This window comes from Zingiber officinale, chromosome 4A, assembly GCF_018446385.1.
Source record: "Zingiber officinale cultivar Zhangliang chromosome 4A, Zo_v1.1, whole genome shotgun sequence".
Classification (NCBI taxonomy): domain Eukaryota; kingdom Viridiplantae; phylum Streptophyta; class Magnoliopsida; order Zingiberales; family Zingiberaceae; genus Zingiber; species Zingiber officinale.
The window spans coordinates 154,170,145-154,192,514 of record NC_055992.1 but is presented as its reverse complement, the minus strand read 5'-3'; the positions used below and the strand labels follow the sequence as shown (position 1 = coordinate 154,192,514).

Genomic DNA, 22,370 nt, shown 5'->3' with positions numbered 1-22,370 from the left:
AAGAAGATTTTAAAAATTCAAAATAACCCTCCCTTTTTGAATTATTATGTCCGGCCCCTACAAGCTTAGTCACCAAGCTATAGGGCCGACCCCTTTCAAGAGGATGTGGCCGGCCATTGCTTGGTCACCAAGCAATGGTCCGACCCTCTTCTTGGACACCAAGAAGAGCCTTACATTTGGATGGACTTGAGGCTATAATGAGGCTACGACAGGGACCTAGAGGAGAAATTGGTTTTGGCCTTCCGATGAGCTTGAGTATCCCGTGTTCGCCCCGAACACACAACTCAAGTTCATCGATAATAACTCATTCCACTAGAGAGTTATTACCGCACTACCGCACCAATCCCAAATTACATTATGGACTCCTTCTTATCATGAGTGTGTTTGTCTCCCTGTATTTAAGATTACGAATGTCCATTAATTAAGTAAGTTACTGACAACTCACTTAATTAATATCTAGCTCCAAGAGTAGTACCACTCAACTTTATTGTCATGTTGGACTAGGTCCACCTGTAGGGTTTAACATGGCAATCCTTATGAGCTCCTCTTGGGGACATTCTCAACCTAGATAACTAGGACACAGATTCCTTCTATAATCAACAACACACACTATAAGTAATATCATTTCCCAACTTATCGGGCATATTGATTTATCGAGCTAAACCTCACCCTTTGATAAATCAAATAAATAAATATTAAATATACGTGCTTGTTATTATATTAGGATTAAGAGCACACACTTTCATAATAACTAAGGTTTAGTTCTTTTACTAAGTCAGTACAAAAAGAACATACCTAAATGATCTTACTCAATACACTTAAAGTGTATTAGTGTAATTTATTAGTCAAGATAAACTAATACTTTATTACACTACGACTATACTGATAGTTTGTTCCTTTCTATCTTAGTCGCGAGCAACTGTTTATAATTTATAGAGAACCGACAACATGATCTTTTGAGTGTGACACCACACTCCATGTTGTCTACTATATAAATTAATTGAACAATTACATTTAATAAATAAATGCAGATATTGACCAATGTGATTCTAAATGTTTACAAAAACTAGGCTTTTAATATACACTCCAACACGATGAAGGATGGAGCATCCGAGGGACCGTGGACAAGGCAGCAAGGACAAGTGCTAAGGGAAGCGACTTCGAGGCATACGCGAAAGATGCCATTGTGAACGAGCCGCGGGCTTGGATGCATCCGAGAGACAAGAGTCAAAGGAAGTAAGCTTGAAGGCAAGAGGTCAAAGCTGCAAAGAAGAGTCAAGTGAGTCGTGAGGGTCCGAGTGCTGAGAGAAATGTACTCGGGATCGGAACCCTAGGTATAGGGTTGTACCAGTCGACAGGTACTGGGATCAGTCGACTGGTGGTGAGCACAGAAGCTCTCTGTGCCCGAAATGGCTGGGATCAGTCGACTGGTCCTGGGACCAGTCGACAGATAGATAGTCGTTGGCTGGCACCAGTCGACTGGTGCAAGGATCAGTTGACTGGTAACGGGCAAATCAGCTTGCTGATTTCTTCCAAGCTCTATAAGAAGGAGCTTGGGATGGCCGGCCAAGGTGACAAAATTAGACTTGGTTAAAACCTAATTAGTAGTCATCTAGTGCTCTAGCAATCCAAGTGTTCTTGATCAAGTTGTGGTGAGGTTTCTCCACCTACAAGGAGGATTGTGCTAGCCGGAGTTTCCGGGGACTAATCCACCGACGGATTGAGGGATCGTCCACCTTACGGACAGCCATGGAGTAGGAGCAAGTTATCTCCGAACCACGTAAACGAACGTGTTAGCGATTTGTGTTTCTTTTCTTAGCTTTCGTATTTATATTTGTATTGTTTGCATTCCGCTGTGCTAACAAATACGTAGGAAGCGAGTATTTGGGGGCGTCGTCTATCCAACCCCCCTTCAAGCCGACCACCGATCCTCCTACACTCCGAATCACTTTAATTCAAAACTAATATACTCTTGCAAACCTCATTAATATATCTGTGGCTTTCAATCTAAATTCAATAGCATAAATTGTCAATTTTTAATTTGGTATGGTAAAAATTTAGAAATATGTTCTCAACTTAATTTAATGTTTTCAATTTAATTCACTCTTCTCAATTTACGCTATCAAATTTAAATTCAGAGGCATAATACATTAAAGAGATTTCCAATAGAACATTAATCTTGGTTTAAATTGATTCAAATTTTTCTAGGTCCATCAATAAATTTTAGATGAAATTGGATTAATGGACCTATACATAAAGAGGAGGGATATTTCGAGAAAAGTACATGATTTGATTATTATGAAAATTTGGTACATAATTTAGATAATACTTTCAATAAAATAAATGAACAAAATCAGAATTTATTACCACAATATGATGCGTTCATCTTCAATTAATTTCTGAGGAACAGAGATTTGCAATACTGCGCTGCTATGCCATCTGGACATGTGACTGAATAAAGAGCAAAATCAATGAATAGAAAAAGATCTTTGTATTAAGGGCAATATAGATAGTAAGATCTTTGTATTAGTGGTAATAACTAAACAAGCTTATTATTAGCCAGATAAAAGTATTAGTAGTTATTTAATTTTATTTCATGTCAAGAAGGAAGAGTATACTCGAAAGAAAATGATATCAATTTTTATCTAATGACTCAGGCTGTTTCACAAGGCTACAATCATGAGTTAATATTAATCAACTACTCTAGATATGAAAAATAATACTTAGTGAAAGCATACTATACATGTTAAACATCCACAAGCTAAGCATACTTTACATGTTAAACATTCACAAGTTCAGATTCGTATATTTCATAGTCATTTCCTCCCTTAACATTGATAAATGGTTATATGAAAAGCCTCTATTAAAGAATCAACTACTCTTTCGCTATGAAGCTTCTGATTATCAACACATGGTGATGGTTGAATGGAGAGGTGTCGGAGACAGTTCCTTTAATCCTTTCCCCATTTTACGCGGCGATCGATGATTGGAAACACAAGAAATGAATTTCTGAGATGGTTTCCTTAATTCCTTCTACATAATACGTGGCAATCAATGAATGAGAGATAAGTAATAGGTGTCAAAAGTGGTTCCCTATAAGCCTTCTTCATCATATGTGGCAGTCAAGGATTGGAAGCACCATAACGAATCATCAGAAACGATGCCCTCACTTACTAAGGCGGGAAGAAGTAGAAAGACGCAAAGTAGGTGATATGAGATTCCTTCTAACAACTATATAAACACCTTGAATGTTAGTTTCTAGGTAAGATGGTCTTATGTTTCTAATTAGTGAAGGTAATTCTTTCTTCTTCGAGTTCTTTTTCTTCTTTTACTCTCTGTCTACCAATTACTAGCTTGATCATCGGAGGGGTCATGCCGAAGGAGCCGACCCAACTCTAATCAGTATTACTTTCTCATATCTAAAGGTTGTGCGAGAGAAGACTTGCAGAGGAGAAACCCAAGCAAATAAAAAAAAAAATGCTATCAGGCATTATGAAAGTTGGGTATATAATTTAAATAATACCAAAATTTTCTTATGGGGTTCAGTAAAATCCATAAATTAATAATATAATATAATAAATTTATTAATATCATTTCTGTTATCTTTAAACTAAAAAAAATAGTCTAACAATTGTCAGAGTTTGAATGGAGCTCTTGATTAGAATTTGCTTGATTATTTAAAATTTTTAGATTTTGTTTTTTTAGTTAGCTATAAACTTATCAATTTGTTTGTGCATTTTAAGAATTTTTTTACATATTTAATATATTTTTTATTGATTAATAGGACTCATAAATTTAATTTATAAATATTATTCATATATATATGTGCTATTGAGCGAATATCTAATCATGTGGCAAAAGACGATTCGTTCGCCCCCAGCATCCCCGCCAACCCGTCCCTAGGCTAACACGGAGGAGGTAAATCACGGGTGGCTATTAGTGCAAATGGTCAAGACATGGGGGAGGTTATGCTCGGTCACGCCGAGTTTCGACCCCAAGACCTCATGTGGCAACACCCCATGTCTTAACCATCGCACCGCCCCGAGGGGACGAATATCTGATCATGGTGCTGCATATCAAAGAGTATCAGTACAACGTCAGTTTAACTAGTAGTTCGGTAGTGCTTGAACAAAACATATTGAAATCAAACCGCAATGTCTCCCATAAGAGGTTTGATAAATCGAAGAGCATTGTGTGTTTTGTGTTTGTTGAATAATCAATTGGATATTTTGAAGAATTAGTTGAATTAAAATTATATTTAATTAAATTTAATTTATCTGTCGACTATCGTAGGCTATCAGCGGAGACTGATTTCTGCCAATGCATAATGGTCGCACCACTGAGTGTACATGTTTCTCAAGATATAACGGTTAACCATGATACACACCTAGCACTGATGGTCACGACGAACTGAGAGATACTCGATTATTATCATAGATACACCGCCGAGTAAGAAATGCACGATAGAAAAGAGCGAGAGGAAACGTAACTAGAGAGCTTCAGTATATACCCTTTGTCTGTGATCGCAACCTCCTTATATAAAAGCTCAAATCAATGAGCAACGTTCATTCACTTTAATAAATTTTTACTCCAACCGATCCAACATTCGACATGTACAGATCATGGACACGTTCAATTTGGTTCACTGCAACTTAATTTAGTGCAATCCTAGATTTGCAATCCTCCTGACTATTACAATTTGATACAAGATTATGATTTTTTATTTTTAAAAATATGCTTCCTTTACCGGCGATCTCCATTACTTAATTACTGCATCCACACATACATCGAACAATTTTCTGTTTCAATCTTTAATTCATTGTAAAACACTATCAATGAAACAAATGAACTAAATCAGAATTTATTATCACACTTCTTTGGGAAGGAGCGAAACAACTTTGTGCTGTTATAAATTCTAGTGGCTAATTAGCCAATTTATTACAAACTTGGAGAACATAAAATGTTTGAGAACAAGAAGACCTATTAGGAATTTGTATGTAACTTTCAGGAAGTATCAGTATTGAATCGAACAATCTGATGTGTTCATCTCCAATTAATTTTCAAAGAACAGAGATTTGCACTGCGCTGCTGTATCATCTGGACTTGTGACTGCATAAAGAGCAAATATCTTTGTATTAGTCGGAATAACCAAGCAAGCTTACAACTAACTGGATAAAAGTATTAATAGTTCTTTCGTTGCTATTAGAATTTTATTTCATGTCAAGAAGGTAGAGTATACTCCAGAAAAAACAATATCGTTTTTTATTTAATGACTCAGGACGTTTCACGAGGATACAACCATGAGATAATACTAGTCGACTGTTCTAGACATGAAAAATAATACTTAGTGAAAAATTACTATACATGTTAAGAGCATACCATATCCATAAGGCATACCTGTATGACCAACAGTTCGTTCAGACTCGTATATTTCATAGTCATTTCCTCCCTGAACATTGATAAATCACATATTAGTAATATGAAGAGGAAACCTCCGTTGAAGAATCTGATTCTTTTATGCAAACAATAGTAAAGTAATCTAAAGAAAAAATATATATAATACCAAGAATTATTTTTACTGGCAATGACAAATTTGACATTCTTCAAAAAATATGTTTGGGGTATCACCAAGAAAGATTAAGAAAAGAATTTCCAAGATTTCAATGATTTGAGGTCGCAGTAATGAATAGTCAAGTTACTAAATCTAAAAATTACAATACATTTTCCTATATGATTTTAAAGCCTATTAGTGGGGATGGTAATTTTCTCCAAACCTGATAAAAGATCTGATATCCAACCCGAATGAATGAGTATAGAGAGACTACAGATATCCAATATCCGACTCGAATACCCGAATATATATATATAAGAAAATTTTCTTTTCCCAAAACCTAATAACTATTTTTTTTGTTGCGTTAGGAGTGGGCTATATAGATGTTTAATCTATTTTTTTAATTATATTTTCTTTTTTAATAGGATGTTAATTCTAATATGCTTTTGTTGAATGATGATAATTGGATGGAAAGAAACAAATTATTAGTATAGAAGATATCCAATCTTTTAATGAGTATGAATATAGGTATAGGGATGGATATCCAATCCCCAACAGGTATGGTAACAGAGGATATGGAATCTGACCCATTGCCATCCATCCCTCAAACCCCATCATTATTGATAGCCAAAAGTTGGATTTGATTAATATCACATCCAAATCTATTGTAACAACCATATAAAATTCATGTACTGAACTTTCATTTAAGATTTAGCTACTTGAGGATTACTTTCCTCTCTCTTACAAACTCAATTTACTAAACTAGGTCAAGCAATTACTCCTAGAATAGTAAACAAATTGGACATGAGAAATAAAGAGTAATCCCTATTTGCTTGTATCTTCATTTAAACTAAACTGTCAGTGTGTGTATATAGTCCGAGATTGATGTAATTTGCAATTAAAAAGGACCAAATGAATATAAAATCAAATCCAACTTAGATTTGTGAACTAATTTCTATGGAGTAACTTAGCAAAGAGTAATTAATCCATGTGAAACTACTTATTGCTAGCAAGTCCAATTTTTGTGAAAGAGACAAGCAACTGGCACTCAAGAAGAAAGTTGAAGAAAAAATACATTGTAGGTTTTGTCACCGAAAAAGTGGATTTCCTGAAATTCATCAAGGTATTTCAAGCAGTAAGTCTTGTCCCAACCTCTAGGGAATACCTACAATCAGAAACAAACAAGTAAAATGGTGATTAATCTTGCTATTGAGGTCATATATTATATCTACAAAATATAAACGCATTGTAATACTTATAAGTTAACTTACGTCAAAACTTATTTGCCCCCCAATTGAGAATGTTAGATCCATATGTGCAAACTTTTCACGCAACACAGAGACCATCTTCGGTCGTACATTATGAACCTAAAAGATAATAGTACATAAAATTCCACCAATAGTTCAAGGAGACATCCAATATTAAATCCAAAACAGTGAACATTATAAACATATTTTACAAAAATGTACAAGCCTTATCATATTTTTCAAATTCATCACGTTCCTCTTGGCTGCAGTTCCTTCCAATTGGAGAGACATTCAACATTCCACTTCGAAACTCTATAAAAGTCCCTCTGAACACCAATAACTCTCAAGGGAAATGAGTTGGAAGTATAAAGGTTAAACTGCAAATTGTTATTAAAAAATATTGTGTCACCTTTTTATTGGAATCTCCAAATCAGCGAGATAATGGAGAGTAAAATTAATGAACTCCTATAAAAGAAGTTAATATTTAGCTATAGTTAAACACTGTAGCAAATAGCAGTCTAAATATAGTACCTCACCTTCAATTTATCCTCCCCGAGGAATGATTTCAAACTCTGTAAGACATCAGAGAAATTCTTTAGATTACCAAGACCAGAACCACTTACAATTCTATAACTTATGTAGTGTAATACTGAACATTCATTTGAATTCTACACCGAATCTCTCTTATGCTGTAAAATTAAGAGAACTAGATTACCTGAATATGATTAGCTAAACTTCAATGAATAATACAAATAAGAAAAAATATTGACAAGGCTCCTTGACTAATAGAAGAATAAACCTCCGTCAATGATACAAACTGTCATGTTCAGGGATAGAAGGTTGAATGATTGTAGGCATGCCACATAGTAAACAGATCTAATTAAAATCATAATATTTTGCAAACAAACATTGGTTTAGTCCAACAACAATGAACCATAAAAGCCTATAGTAAATAAGATTTACAGATCAAATTATTAAATAAAGCAAGTAGTACCCTGTAAATTAGATAAGAAAAAACTAAATATTGGAAAATGCAATTATATTTCTGCCTATTAATTGGTTCCTCTTTTTTTTTAATCTTCAAAAAATATTTTCCAGAGGGAAAAACAGATCAAGTGTCATTCACCATGATATAAATCGTACTAAATATTATCTTATGACAACCAAGTTATAGTATAAAGTCATCGTTACCTGTCGACCAATTAGTTTCTGATTTTTGTGAGCAAGAAGACCATTTTCAGAGAATACATAGTCATAGTCATTTAGAACTGCATAAGAAGGTTAGACATTAGGAGTGTACCACAATGATAAAGAAATGTAAAGATGCATATAGATGGTACCATAATAAAATATCAGGAAAACCAGCATTGCTTGTCTTCACCAACTCAAGCAGTAAGAAATGAATAAAACATAATATCTTCATCTTGAAATCAACCAATTGAAGCATTGAACTCAGTTCATGCTAATCCATTAAGTGAAAGCGTGACAGAAGGACGATTAAATCTTTGCCGGTAGAAGAGACGTCACTATGTTAATAAAATTGATCTTTATTCAAGTCAATCAGCAGGTGTTTGGCTAGCATTTGTGATAAGAACCATTAGCAAAACTGCAGGTTCGGAGTAGTAGCAGCACTAGACAATCAAACTTGGTTGTCGAAACGGGACATTTCCGTTGAAGAACGTCATTGTTTGCTTCGTAGAATGATTGAAAATCGAGCTTTTAAATTATTAATAGTTATTCATTCTTAATATACAACCAGCAAATGAGATCATATCGTTAGAGTACATCCTGCAATATAAATACTGTTTCAACGAAAGGTTGGAACTGACCTGAATTTCCAAGTTGTTCTGTAATCTTAATCAGGTCAGATCCCCCCACAACACCTACGGTGACAACCTGCCGAAACGAAGCCACTTAAACATTCGATAAACTAAGCAAAATTCCACATTTCCACCAAAAAAAAAAAAAAACGCAGATCCGGACAAGTGTTTGCGGCCTACCTTCCTGAGTTCCCGCATGAACTCGAGCATTTGCGGCGTTATCTCCTAAGAAAAGAAATCAAGAGTTAGTTGTACAGAGAGAGGGATTCACTCAATCCCCGGAAGCCAAAAATCAACCTTCCTAGGTGAAGTGAGCGTCCCATCGACGTCGAAAAGGGCGATAACGCCGGACATTCTCGCTGCCATTCCCCACCAGTTCACCCAAAAATCGCCGAAAGATCGAGTCTTTATGGATCCAAATACACGGGAGGGATCGCAAAGGAAATCGCAAAGCCGAGGGAGGGATCGCAAAGCCGAGGGGATCTGACGAGTGCAGCAACGGCTTAGGTTGTAAAGATTTCCCAGAATAAGCAGATGGGATTAACTCAGATCTAGAGACGAAAAGGTAGCAAGATTGTGTGCGCTATAAGAAACAGAACGCGTGAATCCAGATCTCACGCCTTTTGCGGCCGAAGGATATGAGCGGCCGCTCCGATATTCTTTCAAGGCTCACTTAAAAATACCCTAGATATTTTATCAATTAATTAATAGCATTTCAATTATCTTTAAGCTATATGTTATCAATTAATTAACTCCATTTTTATTATCCGTAAACTAACCAAAAAAAACTAGTCTAACAATTGTAGTTTGGATGCAGCCTTAATTTTGAAGTTGGTTGATTATTTCAATTGTATATTTTTGTTTAATTCGTTAGTGAGTTGAAGGTTATCAACTTATCAATATATTGGTACATTTTAAAAGGTTTTTTTTTAATTTATTTATATATTTAATAATTTTTTATTACTATTAATATAACTATGCGTTGATGCAATTTACATTAATGATCTAATTAAGATTTTGATGAATGATAAGTGGATTAAAGTTAAAGTATTTTGTGATCTAATTGTTTTACTAAGTGTGTAGAAGTTAACAAGTCTGAAAGACCTAACACCATACTGAAATTTAGTTAGGTCTGTGGGACCCGATAGCTGATGGGAAGTCTAGATAGATCCGCGAGGCCCAATATTTGACGAGAAGTCCAGTTGGGGCAACGGGACCTGACAATCGGCTAAAATCCAATTGGATCTGTGGACCTGACAACTGGTGGAAAGACCTGGTGGTCAAAGGTATGTCAAGCGACTGCAGTTGGTAAGTGGAGGTAAGCAACTGAGGAAAGATCCAGTAAGGACGTGTTCCCCCTTAAAGGAAATGTAGGTGTCGGTCCAGCTTAGGTCTATTTGGAAAACCTAAGCTGAGACCTTGACTAGATCTGATCTCGGAGAGACAGGATCTCATTACTACTACTATTTTATTGTGTTGTGGTAACTCTATTTTATAGAGTAAATATATTTTTTGTTGTCTGAACTAATTCTCTTTGGCAAGGAAGAAGCTGTTAAAGAAAAGGGGAGTCCAGGTGCTTGGAAGGGATCCGGGTGCTCGGACTTCGAGCGTCGAGACCTGCTCGCCCGAGCGGGTGTCGCAGGCACCCGGGTGGTCCTAGCGCCCGAAGTTGGTCCAGGCGCCTAGACTAAAAAACTTATCTAGGAGCTGAGTTGGAGCACGTCGACTGGTCGAGCAACGTCAGCATGGTCTAGGCACCCGGAGGGGTTCCAAGCGCCCGGAATGAGCCTATATAAGGGTCTTTGAGTAGCAGATTCATGACATCAACTGTTATGACTTTCACTATTATACGCAGTGCTCCAAAAAAGCTCCTACGACTCTGTAAAGCTCCTTTGACAACCGACGATTAAGATCTTATTTTCTCTGTTGTCAATAACATTATTTTTAGGTCTTGTACTTAACTTTTGTAATCATTCGAGCTATTAGTGGATTGTCCAATGAAAACATTCAACAAGTGTGAACCTTGGAGTAGAAGTCGTTGAATGCTCCTAACCAAATAAAAACTACTTGTGTTAGCATGTGATTATCTTTTTCTTTCTAGTCTTTTTCTTTTATTATTCCGCTGCGTAATTCGCTCTCGATTTTCGAAAAATGCTATTCACCCCCCCCCTCTAGCGTATTTACGGTCTCACACTATGTATATGTTGGGATATGTCCAATGCAGTGTGTGCTAAAACACGTTTCGTAAACATGCGCAATAGAAAATAAAATAATAATAATTCCTAAATTATTTCATCACATGCACCACATGCATACAATGATACAACATGTCAAAAATAATCGTATAATTAAATTTTTACGGAAAGTAAATTTATGTTAGGTGTACCTTATGGATTACCTGTAATGAGAAAGACATCAACCATACAACGTTGTCGAACCTCGCCTCTATTCGTATCCACGTCGAGTTCCTCAAGACTGTTGGGTCGTGAATTCGATAGAGGAGGGGGGGTGGTGAATATCGATTTAAAAAAAATTACGTATAGAGTAAGCAGCGGAAAACGAAAACACAATGCTAACGCAAGTTGTTTTACTTGGTTCAGAACCTTTGTCGACTCCTAGTCCAAGACCCGCACGCAAGGGTGTTTTCGATGGGCAATCCACTAGCAATTCGAAAGGTAATTACAATTAAAGTACAAGAATGCTAATAGAAACTTAATACCGACAATAAGAAAAGAAAAAACGGCAACACTTTGTCGGGAGACGTCGCAAGAGCACGGGAGAGCGGATCGTTTGTTGTCGTGTCTTGACTCCAGCCTTTACCCTCCTTATATAGGAGGTTCAGGGCGCCTGGATCTTTTCGGGCGTCCTGAATATGACGTAGCCGAGCCAACCAGGGTGCTCCACGTGGCAAAGCGATGTTTTGGATAAATATTGCATTCCGGGCGCCCGGACCACTCTTCTCCAGCAAGTCCTTCTCCTGCACGAAAGAGTTAGTCCGAGGCAAAATACAAATAATATTATCCTGCAAAAGAAAGTGTTAGCACAGTTTAAAATTAACAAGCAGAGTATTAGCTAAATTCCGTCTCCTTGAGACCAGAATCTAGTCACGATCTCAACTTAGATATCCAAAATGGGACTAAGTCAAATCGACGCCTAATGTTCCCTTCTTGAGAGTGCGTCCTCACAGTCACTCCCCTCCAGTGGCTTACCTTCACTTACCTGCCAGACGTCTGGTCAGCCCTTCGACCCGTCTGGGCTTCGTGCCAGCTATCCGGTCAGCCCGTCGACCCGTTTGGACTTCGTGCCAGCTATCCGATCAACATGTTGACCTAGCTGACCTTCGTGTCAAACATCAGGTCAGCTGTCAACCTGTCTGGACTTCTCTTGCACACTCGATCAGAATGCTAGATAATGACGAAACTAACTTAACCTATTTTTGTCATTCATCAAAACTTGAGTTAGACCGTTAGTGCTAACCACACCAACAATCTCCCCCTTTTTGATGAAATGACAACCTAGTTAAGTTAGTGAAAAACATATGCAAGTAAAAGTAAGCATTTATTAGGTTGTTAAGTTAGCTTAGCTTTGTTTCAACTTTTTTAAAAAAATTTGTTGTTTAACTAACTTAAACCACCTAACCCTCCACCTTTGGCATTCATAAAAAATTAACATAGAACAAATTAACATTGCAAGGAAGTCTAGAAAAGTCTAGAAGTGTAAGTCAGATTTTCTTGGGGGAGTTTAAATGAAAAGCATAGAAAACTCTTGAAAATTTCGTTTTCAGCTTTCTTTTTTTATCTTTTTCAAAAAAAGCTAAGTTTGAAAATTATTTTTAAAAATAAACTTTGCAAAATTAACCAAATTTCAAAAGTAAGTTTTTAAAACACATTTTTAAACATAAGTTTTATAAAGACAATTTTACAAAAGTAAAATTTTTAAATGAAGTTTATCAAATTTTAATACTAATTTTATTAAATTTTCAAACTAAGTTTGAACACTTTTCAAACATAAGTTTATAAGTTTATAAGTTTTAAATTTCAAAACTAAGCAGAAAAATCAAACTTCAAAACTAAGTTTGTAAGTTCCAGATTAAGCAGATAAATACGATTTTCAAAATTAAATTTGAAAAGTTTAAAGTTCGAAACTAAATAAAACCAATTTTTAAACCTAAGTTTGTAAGTTCCAAATTTCAAAACTAATTTTATTACATTTTCAAAATATGTTTGAAAAAATAAATTTTCAAAACTAAGTAAAATCTAATTTTCAAAATCAACTTTCAAAACTAAGTTGGATCCAATTCTTAAAAATAACTTAGTTTTATATGAGTTAGTTTTCAAATATAGGTTTATCAAATTAGATTTGCAAAAATAAGTTAGATTTTTCAAACACATTGAAAAAAATTTTAAGAAAATATTTTCCAAAAACTAATTTCAAAATAAAGGAAAAAATAATTAATTTTCCCCCTGAATCACATAATTTTTTAAGTAAATTATAAAATTTGAACCTCCCCCTGAATTTGATATTCCCTTAATTTATTACTCTTCCTTAATTTATCTTCCCCTGAATTTATTACTCCCCCTGAATTTAACATTAATATTTGGGTATGTTAACATATTTTTGTGCCTAAGTGTTTTAGGAGATTTAATTTAACACACTTTTACTTGATTCAATAATAATTAAAATTTCATATTAATTGATTGAGTTGATTAATGAAAGTGTTCGTTATAATTTAACTTTTCATTTACTTCCATTTAAGTAGGATTAACTTAGTTTAAGGTTAGTAGTAATTTGAAGTTAAATTTATTAAAGTTATTAAACAAGGTTAAGTAAGGTTCAATTTAAGTCAATTATGTTTCAATTAAAATAGTTAGAATTTTCATTAATACTTTAATGTAAAGCCATTGTTGATTAAAAAATATTTAGAGTCAATTTAATGTTTTTAATTAGGTTAAATCTAGCTCCTAATCAAGTCAACCTTAGTTCACAAATAATGTTAGAGTTAAACAATTAAGTTTTAGTTATTTACTTATTATTTACTTAATTAAATTTAAAGTTTCAATTTTGAGAGATTTAATCATTTTATAAAATATCTAACTTTTAAATTATTATTATTATTATTTAAAATAATTTTAAAGAAATTTAAGATAATTTAAAGTAATTTAAAAAATAATAAAAAGATTTAAGTTTAATTTTAATTTTAAATCTTAAATTAAGTTTGAATTATAAGTTTTAAATTAGGTATATATTTAAAGTTATAATTTAAGTTTAAAATTTAAATTTTAATATAAGTTTTAAATAACTTAAGTTTAACTTAATCGAAATTTAATTTTAAAGTGTAATTTTAATTTAAAATTTAAGTTTTATTTTGAGTTTAAATTTTAAGTTTAAAGTTTAATTTTTAACATTATTTAAGTTTTAAGTTTACATAATTAAATTAGTTTAATTTTAGTTTAGTAAATAATTTTTAAATTAATTTGTTAATCTAAATTAATTTTTAAAATAATTTTTAAGTTAAATTAATTTTTTAAAATAATTTTTAAGTTAAATTAATTTTTGAAATAATTTTTAAGTTAAATTAATTTTTAAAATAATTTTTAATTTAAATTAATTTTTAAGTTAAAATAATTTTTAAATAATTTTTAAATTATTTAAAAGATTTTCAAAAGAATTTTTAAAATGATTTTCAAATAATTTTTAGAATATTTTTAAAGAATTTTTAAAAGAGTTTTTTAAAATAATTTTTTAAATGATTTTTTTTCAAATGTTTTTTTTAAAGATCTTTAAAAGAATTTTTAAAATGATTTTTAAAGAATTTAAAATATTTTTTAAAATGATTTTTAAAGAATTTAAAATAATTTTTAAAGAATTTTTTAAAATTATTTTCAAAGAATTTTTTAAATGAATTTTAAAATGAATTTTTAAAAGAATTGTTAAAAAGATTTTTAAAATGATTTTTTTTTAGATTTTTAATAAGAATTTTTAAAATAATTTTTAAAATAATTGTTAAAAGGATTTTTAAAATGATTTTTTTAAAGAATTTTTAAAACAGTTTGTTTTTAAAAAAATAATTTTTTAAAAATGTTATTTTAAAGGATTTTTAAAATAATTTTGAAAAATAATTTTTAAAATAATTTTTAAATAGTTATTAAAATAATTTTAAAATAATTTCTAAATATTTTTAAAAAGATTTTAAAATAATTTTTAAAAAAATATTTTTAAAATAAGTTTTGAAATATTTTTAAAATAAGTTTTAAAATATTTTTAAAATAATATTTAAATCATTTTAAAAATATTTTAAAATAATTTTCAAAAGAATTTTTAAATAATTTTTAAAATTTTAAAATAATTTTTTAAAAAATATTTTAAAAAAAAAATATTTTTAAAATATTTTTTTAAATAATTTTAAAATGATTTTTAAAATTATTTTTAATATTATTTTTAATTTAATTTTAAATTTAATTTAATTTAATTTAGTTCGATTCGATTCGATTTTTTCAATTCAATTCGATTTGATTCGAATTAGTTCGATTCGATTCGAATTGGTTCGATTCGATTCGAATTGTTTCGATTCGATTCGATTTGATTCGAATTGGTTCGATTTGATTCAAATTGGTTCGATTCGATTCGCTTCGATTCATTTCGATTTGATTCGAATTGGTTCAATTTGATTCAAATTGGTTCGATTTGATTCGAATTGGTTCGATGTGTTTCGATTCGATTTGAAATCATTAGTCATTTCACCCGATCTAAATTTCCAATCAGGGAATCCTATAATTTTTTTGAGATGAGTTGGATTCAATTTCAGGATTTGGTTTAACTTTGTGTTAGATTCAGGTTTAGTTTTAAGCTCAACAAATAGACATTCTCTGGATAAACTTTTGGGCTATGGTGAGTCACTTGGACATCATTAAAGTAACCATCCTTCGAGATTTTCCAAATAGTCCCATCCACTGAATTTAATACAAAACTTTGGTATAACTAGTTAAGATTCATAAAGGGTAACTTCGGTTAGTTCCACTTAGCCAAATGCACCAGGTCGAAGTCATATCTTCCTAAACATGCATAGACTAAGCTTCCCTAACATACTATCATCCAAAACTTCACTAGTACCGTAGGCAAAATTAAACTTTGTCCTTTTTTTTTAATCCTAATTACCCTGTCGGGTAGATTATTTTTGGAGGTACCAACTAGGTTGGAGCCTTCCCTAAATTATTGATTTTCTTTTTAAGATTTTTGTATATTTTTATTTAATTTGTAAGTTTTTAATTTTGAATTAATTAGATGAGTCAAATTGTCCTTCTTCAAAGGAGTGTATTTAATGTTTAAATTTTCATTTAATTTTAATGATTATCTCTACATGTATAATTATGAATATATTGAAATTTTCTTAGTCGTCGAATTGATGTATTCGAACATCATCAATTCTGTAAGATTAGCACGGGCTATACTCCTTGGTTCGGCCAAGCAGTTGTTTTCTCACTCACTAGAGACATTAGGATGTTGAGAGTTAAACATGGATGCTGGTTATGGTAACTAGTTCATTGGAGTGACTTGCTGTAAGACTTCATATAGTTCTCTACATATATATAAATATGTCTATGAAGTTTTTACTATAGCACGAGTGTAAGTTTCCTTTGACTTGAGGTATACAAGTCATCTTGATCATGGAGACTTATACTTTAACATCTTAAGTAAGCATCTCATTGAAGTGTGGACCTGGTATGATTGGGTATAAGTTGAAGTGCCCGAAAGTGTTTGGATAGCCCACAAAGGACTCACCGCTTCTTGCGAGGAGACGTATACCCTATGGCCACTTGTTAGGATTATTACTCAAAATCTTTGGTCAAAACATCACATGTTAAGAGTACGAGACTCTTGTACACATGTACAAATAATTTGAATCCGCAGAACAAAGAAGTATTACTTGGGCTAGCTAGGTGTGACGTAGTCAGCTAGTGGGGACAAAACACACAGATCATGTCCTGAACCAAGTGGGTATAAGACAAGTGAAAGGAACGAGACATGACTCACTATAGTTGTTGAAGGGTTTAGAATTAATTCTAAGATCAACTATGATTTTCCGACTAATTGGGGATCATGATGTACTACTAGATGTTACACATTATCGTTCTATAATTAAGTAGTTAATTATGAACTGTCAAGATCAACCGGGAGCCTATTGAGTCACACGCACTAACGAGTCTCTAAAAGACGTAAAACAAATTAAACAATAGGATTCTTAGATCAAGAGATAAATATTTGGTTGAACCATACATAAGACAAATATGGAAATATTTGTCACAATAGAAGCATGGATGAGTCACATCTCTTATGGAAGAGTTGAGCCATATTTGGTTTAATCATGAATTAGTCATGAACCAACTTGGTTTAGTTGTGAACCAAACTAAGGGATTAATGGGCTAATTTTTTGTTAAGAGATAATGGATTGGATTTGAGCTTTCTAATCCGACTCATTAATAAGGACTATATATTGATATGGTTGAGAGAAAATTATACACATGAGATCTTGGCTTGTAAGATTTTTGGAAAACCTTAACCAAATTTCTCTTCTCCTCTCCCTCTCCCCTCTCTCTTTGCCACCGCCAACAATTCCCCTTGTTGCTGTGACCACCAAACTCTCACTTGTGTGCTCCTATTTCTCTTCCTCTTGATCCCTTTTATTCGCTCGTGGCTAGTAACTTCCGAATGAGAGGCTTGTACTTAAGGAGTTGTTTTGAGGAGCTCGGCATAGATATGAATAGAGGCAAGGTTCGACAACGTCACTACGGTTGATGCCCTTCTTATTACAGGTCATCCGTAAGGTACACCTAGCGTAAATTTACTTTCCATAAAAATTTAATTATGCGATCATTTTTGGCATGTTGTATCCTTGTATGTGTGTGATACGTGTGATATAATAATTTAGGAATTATCATTGTTTTATTTTCCGCTGCACATGTTTACGAAACATGTTTTAGCACACATTGTATCAGACATATCCCAACAATAGTATCAGAGTTAGATCGTGCTTCGACAAGATCGTAAAATTATTTTATAGTTCATAATTTGTGTTGTAATTAATTTAGAATTTTTCTAGAATTATTATAATTTGTTTATTTTTGGAAAGTTTCCTAAATTGTTAGGAAATTTTATTTTTTTTAAATTTCTGATATAATTTTAGAAAATTAAATTTAGAAATATTCTATTAATTTAGAAATTATTTTTTCTAGAATTTTTAGATTTATTAAAATATTCTATTTTTGAATAATTTCCTAAATTGTTAGAAATACTAAATTTGGAAAGATTTAAAAAATCATAAAAATACAGATTTGAGATATTCTAAATTAAATTATAGAATTAATATTTTCTAAAATTTTCAGATTTATTAAAATATTCTATTTTTGGAAAGTTTCCTAAATTGTTAGGAAATATTAATTTGAAAAAAATTAAAAATCACAACAAATCTAGATTTAAATGATTCTGTAATAAATTAAGAAATATTAATTATGTATTTCCTAAATGGTTAGGAAATAAATTTGAAATTTTATTTTCGTAATAATTAAAGATTCTTGATTGATAGAAAGATTCTTGATGAGATATATTAATTAAATTTAGAAATTAGTTTCCTAATTTGATTAAATAAATCTTTATTTATTAAAATCAGATTTATAACATATTTTTTATTTCTAAAATAGAATTATAACATATGTAAATTTAGACCATGAACATACCATATTGTATGTCATGTAAATGCATTAATTATGACATGATTAGATTTTGTCATACGTGTGATGTTATTAGATCTTACCATATGTATGATGTGTTATGCTATGTCATGCGTGTGATGCGTCATGTTATTATTTATGTCATGCGTGCGACATGCCATGTCATCATTTATATCATGCGTGTAATGTCATGTACATAGAATTTTGCATGATGTAGATGAGACTAAATCCCTTACTTAATATTAAAACCTACACCTTCCGTTAATATGCTTAGAACCAGAGTTTAAGTTCTTATTTGAGTTGTTGGCCAAAGTCAAGATCAACTTAAAATTAAACATGTTCAAACTATAGAGATACAATCTCATGATTAACGGGTTGGTTTTAAACTTGAAGTGTTGATTTGTTGTGCCAAAGCCATGATCAATGTGGATAGAGGTGAAGTTGGGTGATGTACATTTGATGTATACTTGTTAATATGTTAACAACCTGATGTTTATGCGAAGATCAATTAGTTGCTAGCATAATGTGATAGTTGCATATAAGTGATATGTAATCGGTAAATATGTTATCTACTGCTATAGCTAAGAATGACTTGTTGGCCAAAGTCAAGATTATTCTTATCTATGGTGGATATCAACCCACTTGGAGAAAACCTACCATCTCCCGAATTCAAAATAAGGGTATTTGAATTTGATAAATAAACAGACTTTTATGTAAATTATTTACATAAATAAAATTATGTCTCTTATACATTCTCGTTTTTGTATTTCTAGGTTAATCATTTAATTATGACTTCTATTAATCTGCGATTAATTTTGGACTCGAACAAACTAACTGGGTCGAACTTCTTGGATTGGTTTCGAAATTTGAGAATTGTTCTAAAAGCTGAGAAGCTAGCTTATGTCCTTGATCAGTCTCTTCCCACCAGTCCTGATGTCGATGCAACTGCGGACCAACTGTTGACCCTTCAGAAATATAAGGATGATTCTGTACTTGCTAGTTGCATAATGCTAGCCGTTATGACTCCTGAATTACAAAAACAGCATGAGCATTTAGATGCTTATGATATTGTATATCATCTTCGTAAGCTATTTGATGAGCAAGCTAGATCCAAAAGGAGCGAGGTCTCCAAGTTTCTCTTTTGCCCAAAGATGCAAGAGGGTTTGTCTGTAGTACAATATATATTAAAGATGAACAACTACATAGAGTATTTAGCATCGCTCGATTTTATAATGGATCATGAGTTAAGTATTGACTTAATTCTGCATAATTTACCAAAAAGTTATTCACAATTTGTGATAAACTATCAGATGAACAATTTGGAATCGGCTATCCTCGAGATGATAAATATGCTCAAGACTATAGAGCCTTCTGTTAAGGGTGAATAGAAAACTATGGTGTTAGTAGACTCCTCCAAGAAATGTTCTAAGAGGAAGCCAAAACAATAGGCTAAAGGAAAGTGCAAAAAGGCCAAGATAGTAGAACCAGCACAAAAGGGCTCAAGACATCATTATGGCAAGATGGAACACTGGCGAAGGAATTGCAAGATCTATCTTGAGTCCGTGAAGAAGAATAAAACATCCGATGTCTCATCCTTTTCAGGTATGTTCATTATTGATTGTCATGCTATTTCCTCAGACACTTGGATATTAGATACTGCGTGTGGTTCACATATATGTAATAACATACAGGGGCTAAAAAATAGCAGAAGACTCGTCAAGGGAGAAACAAATCGCAAGTTGGGAATGGAGCAAAGGTTGCTGTAGTCGCCGTCAGAACATACTTGTTAAAGCTTCCTAGTGGACTTGTCTTAGAACTAGATAATTGTTATTTTGTTCCAACATTAATAAAGAATATTTTTCTATTTCTTGCTTAAATAGAAAATATTTTCATTTAACTTTTAGTAACAATTATTGTTATATAACCTTAAATGACGTTTTTTATGGCACTGAAACTTTATGCAATGACATCTACACATTAGATATATCTAGTGACGTACTTAATATCGAAAAGAGCAATAAATGTACCCGAATAGATAATCAATTAACGTCTTACTCGTGGCATTGTCGCCTTGGCCATATAAGCAAGAAATGCATGTTCGAATTGTAAAAGATTACAGTTCTCAAATCATTTGAATTAAATCCATTTGATACATATGATTCATGTTTAAAAGATAAGATGACATAGTTACCATTTTCTCGAAAGGGTGAACGAGTTGATGAGTTACTTGGGCTCATACATACCGATGTATGTGGACCAATAGCAACTCATGCATTAGGAGGCTATAGCTACTTCATTACTTTCATTGATGATTACTCTCGTTATGGGTATATGTATATAATGAAACACAAGTCTGAAGTCTTTGAAAAGTTTAGAGAATTCAGAAGTGATTTAGAGAAACAACTCAGTAAAAATATTAAGATACTTCGATCCGATCGAGGTGGTGAATATTTAAACCAAAAGTTTCTAGATTATCTAAGTGATAATGGTATATTGTCTCAATGGACTCTGCCTTATACACCATAACATAATGGTGTATCAGAAAGGCATAATCGAACCTTGTTAGACATGGTTAGATCAATAATGGATCGTACAGATCTTCCCAAGACCTTTTGGGGTTATGCACTCATGACAGTTGTTTACTTGCTAAACAGAGTCCTGATAAAGACAATCTCAACTACTCTATATGAGGTATGAACTAGTATGAAACTCCTCATATCTTATTTGAAAATATGGGGATGTCCTGCTTATGTGAAGAGGATTATATCAGACAAGTGGACGTCAAGTCTGATAAGTATTTATTTATTGGATACCTTAAGGAAACTAAAGGTTACCAATTTTATCACCCCTTAGAACAAAAAGTGTTTGTTTCAAGGCATGTTACCTTCCTAGAGAAAAAATTTCTCTTACAGGAAGCAAGTGGGAGTATGGTTGAACTTGATGAAGTTAAGAGACTCTAATAAATACTAATGAGATGTCTAGTCAAGAACCACAATCGATTATGACACAACCTCCATATAGATCAAGTAGGACACACAATATTCCTGACAGATATGGATCTCTTATAAGATAATCGAATGATGTGTTACTCCTTGAGGATGAGGAACCTACTGATTATGAAGAGACTCTGAATAGTTTAGAAAAGGATAAGTGACTAATAGCCAGGAAGTCAGAAATATATTCCATGTACAAAAATCAAGTTTGGAACTTGGTGGACCCACTTGAAGGCATTATGCCTATAGGGTACAAATGGATTTTCAAGAAGAAAACCGACATGGATGGTAAGATTATTACCTATAAGGCAAGGTTGGTGGTGAAAAGACTATCGTCAAAGGCAAGGTATTGACTATGACAAAACTTTCTCACCTGTGCCCATACTTAAATTCATTCGGATACTTCTGGCCATATCAGCTCATTATGATTATGAGATTTGACATATAGATGTAAAAATAACTTTTCTTAATGGTGAAAGACTATCGTCAAAGGCAATACATTGACTATGATAAAAGTTTTTCACCTGTGGCCATGCTTAAATCCATTCGGATACTCCTGGCCATATCAGCTTATCATGATTATGAAGATATGACAGATAGAAGTGAAAACAACTTTCTTTAATGGAAATCTGCTCGAGGATGTGTATATTACACATCCCGAAGGCTTCACATCTGTCAACAAGAATAAATTATGCAAGCTTCAACTGTCCATTTATGGACTAAAGCAAGCATCCAGGAGTTGGAATATCCGTTTTGATGAAACGATCAAACAGTTTGATTTCTCACAAAATCCAGACGAACCTTGTGTATATCAAAAGGTTAGTGGGAGTATAGTCATATTCCTAATATTATATGTTGATGGCATATTACTTATAGGAAATAATGTGTCGGTTCTACAGTCAGTTAAAGTTTGGTTGTCCAATACATTCTCGATGAAAGACATGGGAGAAACAACTTACATCCTCGGGATAAAAATCTATAGAGATAGATCGAAAAAGTTGTTTAGTCTTTCACGGCCGACATATATAAACAGA

The 22,370-nt window shown here is 32.6% G+C and overlaps 1 protein-coding gene across 1 annotated transcript; it reads right to left on the bottom strand.

Annotated features, from left to right (window-relative positions):
- Positions 1–4,836: 4,836 nt before the first annotated feature.
- Positions 4,837–9,273, bottom strand: LOC121971766 (phosphomannomutase). The gene is made up of 11 exons (XM_042523196.1): positions 8,916–9,273; positions 8,799–8,843; positions 8,628–8,694; positions 7,990–8,066; positions 7,335–7,370; positions 7,208–7,263; positions 7,025–7,124; positions 6,823–6,918; positions 6,627–6,716; positions 5,398–5,449; positions 4,837–5,109 (listed from the first exon to the last, which is right to left on the bottom strand). The coding sequence occupies exons 1-11, from the start codon at positions 8,982–8,984 to the stop codon at positions 5,054–5,056; spliced, it is 744 nt and encodes a 247-aa protein (XP_042379130.1). The 5' UTR covers positions 8,985–9,273; the 3' UTR covers positions 4,837–5,053.
- Between the last annotated feature and the right edge of the window lie 13,097 nt (positions 9,274–22,370).